This window comes from Danio rerio, chromosome 13, assembly GCF_052040795.2.
Source record: "Danio rerio strain M-AB ecotype USA chromosome 13, GRCz13ab, whole genome shotgun sequence".
Taxonomy (NCBI): Eukaryota; Metazoa; Chordata; class Actinopteri; order Cypriniformes; family Danionidae; genus Danio; species Danio rerio.
Genome location: NC_141033.1, coordinates 11292501 through 11304543, shown reverse-complemented (window position 1 = coordinate 11304543; position 12043 = coordinate 11292501). Strand labels below are relative to the sequence as shown.

Genomic DNA, 12043 nt, shown 5'->3' with positions numbered 1-12043 from the left:
ATGCGAGATCATTAATATTTGGCCAAACTAAACTACTTCTACAACTACAACTAAAACTTCCCCACCCTGTAGTTCATTTAAGCTTGTATTATGCTTGCTATATGTGTGGGACTCTTATTTAGGAAATGAGAATGTCAGTTACTGAACAATTATGTGAATTTGTTAAAAAACAATTTTGACTAAAGTATGATTATTTTGCACAAGTGTATTTCAGAGCGCATCACTATGGGTGTGTGAGCTGCAGGCATTGCCTGACACTGACAGCTCATTAATATTCATGACCATTCCAAATATGGTCCAAACAGCTTTTAATTATAGGTGTATTTCCTGTTGTTATAAATAAGTATATGAAACCATATTGGGTATTTTTTTGCACTCCCTTAAGCCACATACCTACTACACTACCTGACAAAAGTCTTGTCCTTGATCCCAGTTGTAAAAGCAACAAATAATAACTTGACTTGATCATTTGGAAAAGTGGCAGAAGGTTCTTTTTTTATTTTTTATGGTAAATCATGTGTTAAACTGCATCCTAATCATCACAAATACTGCAGAGACTTGTTGGAACCAGCATGAAGCCAAGATTCTCACAGAAATTAGTCAAGTTTGGTGAAGGAAAGATCATGGTTTGGGGTTACATTCAGTATGGCGGCGTGCGGGAGACTTGCTGAGTGGATGGCAACATCAATAGCTTGAGATATCAAGACATTTGTGCTGCCCATTACATTACAAACCACAGGAAAGGGGAAATTCTTCAGCAGGATGGTACTCCTTTTCATACCTCAGCCTACACATTAAAGTTCCTGAAAGCAAATAAGAGCAAGTTGCTACGGGATTGGCCAGCCCAGTCACCAGACATGAACTTTATTGAGCATGTCTAGGGTAAGATAGAGGAGACATTGAAGGTGAATCCAAAGAATCTTGATGAACTCTAGGAGTCATGCAAGAACGCTTTCTTTGCCATTCCAGATGACTTTATTAAAAAGTTATTTGAGTCATTGCAGAGATGTATGGATGCAGTCCTCCAAGCTCATGGGAGTCATATAGTCACAATATTAATTATTTTTCCACTTTAGCATGACTTTATATTCTATACTGTACATTATTTCTGTTAACTGGCAAGACTTTTGTCTAAGCAAAGTCAGACCTTACTGTCCTAATTAAACAATTAAAAATCAAGGCATGATCATATTTTATTTTGGTAAAGTAAGTGTAATCTAGAGGCCTTTGCCTTTTCATATAAGCCACTTCTGATACCAAATAATCAACTAGAAGTCAAGGTATTATTTGTTGTTCCTTAAGCTTGGATAGGCGACAAGACTTTTGTCAGGTAATATATGTATATAGTGGAAAAAATTTAGCATAATGAATCAATTCCCTCTTTGGCATCTTTAATAAATATATGAAGTCTGATACATAAACTATTGTTACAATGTAGAACATTTTGTTTGGTATCTTCAGTTATTTAAGATCAGATTTATTTTAAATACATTCTTTTTTTTTGCTCTGAAATAAAAGAGTAAATCAAACAACACATTCTAACTAAAACACTTTTGATGGCACATGTTTACACAGAGGTTGTGTGTGATTTGATGCAAGAATAGGTCACTGTCACTTAAGCTCGACAGATAGCACAATGGCTGGCAGAGGAGGGTGTGCTGTAGAGGCGTTAGATTGAGCCCTCCGGCCTGCCATACTATATGCAGTGTCAGATCTGCACAAACAGGTGCTCGGTGTGTTTTCATCCCCCTCTCTTCCTTCCTCAGCTGATACCTCCCTTCAAGCCTCAGGTGTCGTCAGAGACAGATACCAGATATTTTGACGAAGAGTTCACAGCTCAAACCATTACAATAACCCCTCCTGAAAAATGTGAGTTCATCTGCTGTTTGTTGTTTATCTCTGCATACATTGACAATGCTGTTATGACTCAAAGTGTGTTCTGAAAACATACTGGCTTATGTGATATTCAGCTGAATTCATTAGAAACTCTAGAAAATACAGTTTTTTTTTTCTTCGGCACAAATTGAAATCGCCTGAAAACTTTGGGTGTTGCTTTTTGTTTGCACATAATATTGATTGAGAAGTTTTGTGGCGATGTTACTTGGTAATATTCATGAATTTCACAAACAAAGACCAAATACTGGTTTAAAGGTGTTGAAATGTTAGTGCACCCAAACGAGAAATTTAAATTGTTATCAATTTATGAGGCAGCATGGGGACTAAGTGGTTGGTACTGTCACCTTACTCCAAGAAGGTCACTGGTTCAAGTCTCGGGGTCAGTTGCCATTTCTCTGTGGAGTTTGTATGTTTTCCTGTTTCTTCCGGGTGCTCCGGTTACCCCCACAGTCCAAAGGCATGCGGTATAGCTGAACTGAAAAAGCTAAACTAGCTGTGTGAATGGGAGAGTGTATGAGTGTATGTTACCCATTGCTGGTTTGCAGCTAGAAGGGGATCCGCTGTGTAAAACATATGCTGAATAAGTTGGCAGTTCATTCCACTGTGGCGATCCCTGATAAATAAAGAGATTAGGCAGAAGAAAAATGTATGAATGAATGAGATTTTATAGAATTTTGGGTAACACTTTACTTGAAGGGGGTGTTTGTGTCATGAAACCTTTATAATCATGACATGATCATGAATCTGAATATGATTATACGCATGCTTTTGACAACTTTCATTGTGTCATTCACTCAGTTATGACATTTTAAATGCAAACATGATGTTGTTTCCTGTCATGACAACTTGACATTACCAAAACAACAAAACTTGTCATAAATCTGTCATAAACATAATTATCATGATGCCGTTATAATCATGATGTGAATTTTATAACAGCGTCATTAATATTTCTTAGAGCTCAACTCCAGTGGTACAAGCTGAATTTGTCAATAAATGTCATTAGCTATTAATAATATTGACACTTTTAATGACATATTTTGATGACAAATTCAGTTTGTTCCACTGAAAAAGTTATCAGAAAAATATTCATAAGTCATGTTTATGACAGATTTATGACAAGTTTTGTTTACTGTGTCATCTTTGCATTTTAAAATGTCAAAACTGAGAAAAAGACACCTAATGACAGTTGTCCTAAGCATGCATAACATTTCGTTCACATTGATGACATAAGTCATGTCATGATTAAAAAGGTCTTTTGTTATAAAGTCTGTAATTATGAAGTCTTAAATAACAACCAATGTTTTACAGTTTTTCTCAATTGGTTTGGCTCATTTCTTAAAACAGGAATTACATTCTCAAAACAACATGGACAAACCTTTAAACCACTTACCAATTGTTCACAACAGAATTGCCAAAGGGATGAAGCATTTTAGGGGCTTAATACTGTTAATATGAGAAGCAAATTTAGTTTTGACACAAGCGAACAGTTTTGGGAAAGATATAAGCTTTTGCAAGTGAACTACAGTATAGTGGTGAGCTGGACTGTAAAACTGTTTTGCCAAACAATATATGAGTTTTGAAAATGTAATTCCTGTTTCAAGAAATGAGCCAGACCAATGGGAAAAGTGTAAATGTATACTGTAGTGTATTTCAGAAATAGGAAATGCTTTACTTTGTAATGATTCAGAATATTCAGGATTTATGTGTTGTTGTTGTTTTTTTCTCGATCCACAATCTAGATTATAGACACTTTCTTAAATTATATAATGAATATAAAATGTCTTATTTTGAGCAGTTTCACCTCCTCTGATGCTACAGTTAATGGTGTGGGGAGTTTGAGGTGAAACAGGGCAGTCATATTTTCTATATCAACGCTAAAGCTTATAGAAGGTCTGGCTGATATTTAGGATGTTTGGAACCAATTAAATCTTGTCTTCATAACCCTTTTAATAAAAGTAACAACCTTGTTTTCGCCTGCAAACTGTTAAGACTTCCACAGGCTCCATATTCAACAGCTTGCTCTTGGTAAGTGTGTGGGTGCCAGTTTTTTTGGCATATTGCAGGCTTTTTTTGTGACCTGATGGGAAGTGTAAAAAGTGGTTCAGATAAAGTTTTCTTCACGGCTAACTGCAAAAAAACATTTTATTTGCCTAAACCACAGCCATATCACACTGGAGCCCAAGACTGGTGTCTAAGCAGGGCTGGGCCTGGTCAGTACCTTATGGGAGACCTTCTGGGAAAACTGACATCCTGCTGGTTGCTAAATGTGTTAGTGAGACCAGCATGGAGAGCTTACTCTGTGGTCTGTGTGGGTCCTAATGCCCCATTATAGTGACAGAGACACTTTGCTGTGAAAAACATTGCACTGTTTTGCAGAAAGCATTTAATTTGCTTTAACCACAGTCATATCACCCTGTAGACTGGTTGCCCAGCAGAGTTGAGTCTGGTCAGTACCTTTTGGAAGACTTTTTGGAAAAACTGAATTGCTGCTGGTAAATGTGCTAGTGAGGCCAGCATGGGGTGCTTACTCTGTGTGGATCCTAATGCCCCTGTATAGTGATGGGGACACTACTGTGAAAAGCACAGTCCTTCACTGCAGAAATAAAAAGTCTGGACTGGTCAGTACCTTATGGTAGTGATGGGAGAAACAAACAATCTTTTTCACAGCTTCCAAACCAATTGCTTCACAAATAGCTTGAAACACCACATGCTGAGACACATGGTGCTCAAAACTGTGTAAATGCAATAAAAGCTCATGCAAAACATGCATTAGAATGAGCTTTTTCAAACTTTGAATTTAAAGTGTAACCTATAAGTGCACATAACCTACAGGTGTCTGCCCAATATGTGTTCTTTCAGCAATTTCCAAGGCTTAAATGTTAAATGGTGGGCTCTTCCAAACAGGCCAACAAGAGACTAATATTCTATTTCACTTTACATAGCTCACTAAAACTGATTTAAGATCAGAGAATGAGGTGATTAAGATTTAACTATGAAACCTATTCAGTGATTCACCTCTAGGGGCTGATCTGTGTGATCTCACCCGATTCATGAAGTAGGGTCTGTGTGGGACTGCAAGACAGGGGCGTAACATGAGGGGGTGTAACTTGTAGTAGAGGCGCACCTTAAATTTATCGGGACCAACATGTCAAAACTATGTTGTCGACAAGATGGCGCTTATGCACACACAAGTTGCGACTGCTTTCATTGCCTTTATTTCCTATAATGTATAAACTTATAGTATATTATACTTTTATAATGGCCATTATTGATTATTAAAACTGATATTCAGCAAAAGAAAGGGTATGTTTCGTATTAATTATTCATTCGGAATATAAAAGGAGGCAGTAATGTTATAGGCTTCGTTTTGTTATAAATATCAATACATGAAGATGACGCTCATATTTGCAGCACAATGCCTAAACATTTCTGCTGTCTGTTAAGTTGCTAATATCAAAATGAAAATAGGCAGTTCCTTAAATCATGTTTTCATATTATTGTTGAGAAAGTGAAACAACGTAGCCAGGGTGATGTAAATGAGGTTATAAAGCACACTGTTCCTTTTGAAGATTTACCCGTGTCCTCGGGAGTCAGTTTTTCATGTCAGACTTGTGAAGTCTGAACTTACAAGGCTACTTAATATTCAGGAAAAGCCTTAATCAGGCAGCCCCGCCTCCGTTTTCAGATGTCTTCGTTTTTCCCTATCCACACTGAGACGGAGCAGCAGCATTTTAGAATGAAAACGGCCTCTTCAGCGTTTCCAAAACGCTCCGTTTTCGGTGCTCAAAAACTCTGGCGTAGAGTGGACGGATGGCGTAACCTTAGCAAAACGTATGCGTTTTAAAACGAAAATGCATTAGTGTAAACGGGGCCATAGACTACACCACTGGTACTGTGATTTGCAAATGCAGGGGGCAATGCAGCGTAGGCTAGCTGTCATGACAAATGGATGAAGACTTCAGGGAGTGGAGTTGCTAAATCAGGGGTGTCCAAACTTTTTCTTATGCAGGGCCAAAAATCTAATTGATTGAGGCTAGTGGGTGGGAGGTAAATATTATTGCCATGGGTAATTTCACAATTTATTTAATAAAATTAAAAAATACCTAGAAAATATTTTTTTTACATTTAAAAAAAATCTGATTCATTTACTACATTTAATTTCAATGAGCTTTTTTGTAGCTCCATTATTCTTACTCTCATCTGCAAAGATGGGATGGTGAGCCAAATCAAAGGTTGCAAAGGGCCAACTTTGGGCATCCCTATGCTAAATGAATGAATATACAGTAACAACATATCAAATGAATTGATTGTGGATAAATTTAGAGAAAATGCATGAAAACTCTTGCTGAAAATGTTCTCTGAAAAGTATTTCTGCCATCTTGCCAACATCTTGTTATGACATCTCGCATGGTTCAGTGGGATCTCGACAACTGCAAGTTATGCCTCTACTACAAATCATGCCCCTTTCATGTTACACCCAGTCCCCAGACAGATACACATGAATTCATGTGGATTTTCTGGTATTACACTGATTGACCACCAGAACCAGTAGCCTTGACCAGAAGAACCAGTAGCCTCTTTTCCACCATCATGCTGAACGGTTCTAGAACAGTTGGGTACAGTTCCAGTTGTATTTTCATGTGAGCCTAATATGGTGAGGCACAATTACAAACTGTAAGCCTACATTAAATTAGCCAACTGTGCTGAACAGGCAGGGCACATGTGTGCAAATCTTGGGGTGGCACACAAAAAAAATACTGTATTCAGTGTTCTATTCTAAATGAATTCAGTGTTATATATACAGTGTTTATATATATATATATATATATATATATATATATATATATATATATATATATATATATATATATATATTTGTTTCTAGTAAATGAAAAAATGTGGTTTTAAATAATTTAATTAATTACTCTTGAAATATTGCAATTTATTTCTTGAAATAATTCAACAAGTACATGTGCAAACCAAATAAATATCAATATTTAGTTTAAAAACAATTTTTATATACATAAATAACTTTTCAGCTATTTTTACACATACTTTTATTGTACAGCATACAGTATATACTATGTCTAAAATTAATGTAGATTAATGAGTTCATTAATAAAACAAATGAACAAACTGAACAAAAGGCATTACTACATACACACACACTCACTATACAGACCCTAAGAATATTATTTATCCATATTCCTTTTTGAGCCACAATATTATTAATGCAGCTTTTTCTATTGATGTAATATTAAATTGGCTTTGCTGTCTATTGAAGGTGTGTGCGTGCTGTCAACACTGATTGGGGAGGGCAGTGGCAGTTATACTTTAAATGACACCCTGGGCGAACGCATTTTTTTTCGTTGAACCAGCGCTAAGGGGGAGAGGCAGTGAATCAGCTACATATACACTGTACGTCAGTGGCACAAACAATAATTTAGTGCATTTTATTTATTTATATATTTATATTTATATATTTATTCAAATATTGGGAATATAAGTACATGAATATAAGTACATTTAATCAACAGCAAAATCATATTGGGGTGGCCAGAGTTTACCCAGGGGTGGCCATAGCTGGCTAAGCGAAAACACACAATTTGTTTATTAATTTTTTTGTAATTTAGAGTCCTCAAAACTGAAATATCTGATCCTCACCCATATTGCTGTTTGTATCCCACTTGTGTTTCCAAGGCAACAATTGACACATTTGTTAGATTCGAAAAGAGCTCCGTTATCATCACCATCATCAGCAATGGAAAATAAAACTGTAATGATGTAACAAAGCCATTTACTAAAATTGCCAATATGAAACACATTCTGAACCACTGATTTGCAGCTTGTTAAGTCATGACGTATGAAATATTGTTTCCGGGTCCAAGCCGCTACTCAATTTGAATTGAGAAAATATTAATTTATGATCTCTTTTTATTCATATCACACATTTTATAGAAAATGATGGGTTACACAACAGTCTCTGGACTTTCTGCAATATATATATATATATATATATATATATATATATATATATATATATATATATATATATATATATATATATTAGTACTTTAAAAATTAGTGCGTTAACGCATGCAATTAATTTGAAATAATTAACGCAATTAACGCAGTTGCTGTTTTTTATATCCTGTTGTGGTGGACGTGTTTTCAACATGCAAAGAAATGTGGATAAGGCCAAGAAAGCGCTTTTTGAAGGCAAGTTTCAGTATAAAACAGTTAATGTCGTATCACCAGGCTCTCCAGCGTTTCATGCAATTTCGGGTGTTTCATTTTTAACTTTCGACTTCTGTTGTAATGGAATTTGATACCGCATGGCAAAGGGAAAGAAAAACCTCCGCATTTCGTGACTCAGTGGTCCTTTAAGGTAATCAAAAATCGCTGCTTACATGGTAGACTCCTAATAAGAGTATTATCTTAATCATATTAAAATCTGAGTATTGGTGTCTTATGTAAATGTCCTCAGAAAGTGACATGATGTCGCGAGCTGTCAGACAGCGCATTCCTCTGCCTTTCAGCATGAGCCCTCAAATGTGTCATTAAGTTTGACGTGTTTCCCCTTTAAACGCAAGTGTCTGGTTCGCGTTGTGTTAGAATCCTTGTGAAATACAGTAATACTTTAGAACCCTTTGTTTAAGCAAATTTGATGAATGCGATCATGCGTGTTAAACCTGAAGGGAGTCGCTCTGCCTGCCCTGTGTGCGGTGTGTGTGTGTGTGTCTGTCTGTCAGTGTGTGTGTGAGTCTGCGTGCGCACGTTTCTTAGCAACAAACCTGCATAAATGTCCGTAGCCACTAAATCAAAAAGTTACGAATTGCTGTGAGATTGCATTGCACTCTCAGCTCGCATCATTCAAAAGAAAAGGTCCACATTGTCCCCCAATAATGTCAACAGACTGGATTGTTTTAGCAACTGACTGAATGTAAAAGAGGGCTGAGTAAAATTGTTTCTACTTTATAATTAATGTTCTCAACTCACAGCAATACAACTTTACAATGAGTGCAATTGTTTGTATTCAATACTTTATTGTTATAATAATTTTTCATTTTCCATATCTGCAATGCCTGTATTTTGGCATTTTTTGCTGTCCACTTAGAATCCAACTTGGAAATATTTTTTTTTTAAATTTATTGGCATTGATTGTTTTAAAATTCAAATGGCATTAACATGCCTGTGTTTTTATTTCTGTAATAAATATGGCTGTCAAGCCAGGATCTTGATGGTTTATTGTGGGTATGTTGTTTCCATGAAGAAATCTTTGTTACAATTAAACAAAAATTCAAATAAACAATTATGTTTTGAATTTAAATAGTTTTTGTCTTGCGTTTACATAAATCTTTACATTTGAATAGCCAAAATTACAAGTTTCAGTCTTTTAAATGTGATTAATCGTGATTAATTTTTTTAATCGATTGACAGCACTAATATATATATATATATATATATATATATATATATATATATATATGTGTGTGTGTGTGTGTGTGTGTGTGTGTATATATATATATATATATATATATATATATATATATATATATAAATGTGTATATATATATAGTGATTGTGATATATGTATATTGTGAAGTATTAAAGCACTTTATAAACATTTATTACCATTTGATGAGTCTCCCAATACAGTTTGATAAAGAACTTGGACCAAGAAGCCGCTTAGTATGCTGTCATATTTAACAAGCGGATAAAGATTTTCGAGCTTCATGAAACAGTGCGGTGAAAGAAGCCTTCACTACCTTATGGGAGGTTGGGAAAACTAGGTAAATGTGTTAGTGAGCCTTGCATTGGATATGTGTGTGTGTCCCAATGCCCTGGTACAGTGACTGGGCATCTCACCTTTGGATGAGACATTAAACCAAGGTCCAGACTCCATGGTCATTAAGAACCCCATGGCACTTCTCATAAAGAGTAAGGGTGTAACCTTCAAATTACCCCCACTGTCCCTTATTAGTCACAGCCTCTTTATAATCGTCATCCATTGAATTTTCTTTGTTACTCTCTCTGTCCTCTGAACCTCCGCTAAGTTGATTTAAGTATACAACTGCATATAAAATGCCTTATTTATTAAATCTGGCTGAAAAAGACAAGTTACTGTACTGCTAACCTAGCCTCTCTTTACCAATGGTTGCTGTGCTTTTCTTACACAGTTGATGAAGATGGGATGGACTGCATGGACAACGAGCGACGGCCACACTTCCCCCAGTTCTCCTACTCGGCCAGCGGGAGAGAATGAGCGCCACACAGCCGACACTGCCTCATCTTCATCAAGATTACCACTGGAACAAATGAGCTCTTCAGCTTCTAACAGCCGCAGCCCTATTGAACCGCCATCGCCCATCTTGGTTCTTTCATTTCTTTAGCTTGACCAAGGGAAACTTTTAATTTAGGATGATGGGAATTTGCACGTCGGGTCGGATCGAGGTCCATCCGGCTCAAACGTCCTCACAGCTCCAGCCCAAAGGTTGGGTCATGATGGAAGAACTTCTGCTGTTTGTTAGGAGTTTTGTCTTCATTGTGTTTCTCTCTTTGTTTTGAGATGTTGCTTTACATTCTTTACTAATCGAGAACTAGTTTGATCGGTTCATTTTAGTTTGTATAACTGCATGGCTAGAGATTCACTTGGGTTTTGCGATTCCATCTCTCGGGTACACGTAGTATAACTACACAAAATCAATACAGTCTCAGCTGCTTTCGATGTTACTCTTTATAGGGTTCACCAAGTCAAAACTGCCATAAACTGTTTACTCAGGCTTCACAGAGGAAGAAGGATCTGTGTTCAACAGGACTAGCTTTACTCCTCATCATTCCACAATTCAGTATTCCTCCGTATAAAGCCCTGTGAACCTGAGCTATGCAGCGCAATACTATCACTAAATTACAACAGGTCACTTAGTTTGACTGTGTAGTGTGTATTCAGCAAAGACTTTATTTCTTACATATCATTCCCATGAGAAAAGCGGCACGTTTGAATGATGTGGGATTTGTATGCAGCGAAATATGGCTGTAATCAGACTAAAATCCCTTATTTTAGGATCAGAAAGTCTTTCCACTCAGCCCTCAATGGTGCAATCGCAGTGTAATGAAAAAAAGCCAGCATTAATGGAAAAAGTGGCACTATTTTATGTTTTATAATAAGGATGATTAAAAAAAGAATATATATTTGAGTAAATATCCTTTATTTTTTTTCTTTTTGTTTGTTTGTCCTTGCATTATTGGCAGCGCTTTCTAAGTCTCATTTTTTAAAATGAACAAATGCACCTAAAAGGCTTACGAATGTAGATGGGTCAACGTAAAGGCCTTCGTTTGTTTTTATTTCCCCCTCCTTCCACAAGTGTAGTGTTGTCTTTTTTAAATTTGTTTTATTCCTTCCAAGAGGAGTTTTACGATCCTCCTCAACATTGTGAGCAGTCTGAGTGATGTTAAAATGTGTCGCTTGTCTTTCCACCAATGAAAGGGCTGTAAAAGACCATTGTGATTTGTTCAGTTGTGCTTGGTAGTGTCTTCAGTTATGTGCGTGTGCGCTCCATGTTGTGCTTTGCTTTACCTTTTAATGAGCATTTAAACAAAGCAGCACATTCCCATTGTTGCTTCAAGGCAAGACTGTGAACATTAAGAAGTTGTTTTATTTTAATGGGCATATGAAGAATCAAAGGCTATTTTTAAACACTTTTAGTTTGAAATTGTTTTGTGAGGGTGTGTTCACACTCGGGTTTCTTTCTTTTACTATTATTTAGTTCTAGTTTGTTTGGCATCTGGCTGCAATATGGCTGTATATTGGCACTGGTGGGGAGGCGTGTGTTGCCTTAGTGTCCCATCAGTGATGATATACAGCCATATCACACTGCTACGAGTGTGATATTGCGTTTATACAACAGTTTGATGGCATAATCATGTATATAAAAAAGAAAATCAAACACGGATCATTCCACCATGTCATTCGACATCAGAAAAGCAGAAACAATTGCTACTTCACTAACGTCACTTTAGAGCTAGTATTTGAATGATTCTGTAGTGTAATGTCTAAAATGATGACAAAAAAGGTGATTTTGCTGAAATTTTAAGATTATAAGACTAAATGGCAAGAAATATCAGCAATCTAAATTAATTCAGG

At 36.3% G+C, this 12043-nt stretch overlaps 1 protein-coding gene across 1 annotated transcript in view; it reads left to right on the top strand.

Moving 5' to 3' along the window:
- Nucleotides 1-11096, top strand: part of akt3a (AKT serine/threonine kinase 3a) — a 201479-nt gene extending 190383 nt beyond the window's left edge. The window contains 2 exon segments of the mRNA NM_001197201.2: nucleotides 1767-1869; nucleotides 10080-11096. Of these exon segments, the coding sequence (NP_001184130.1) occupies nucleotides 1767-1869; nucleotides 10080-10165 (189 nt within the window). The 3' untranslated portion in view covers nucleotides 10166-11096.
- The last annotated feature ends 947 nt before the right edge of the window (nucleotides 11097-12043 follow it).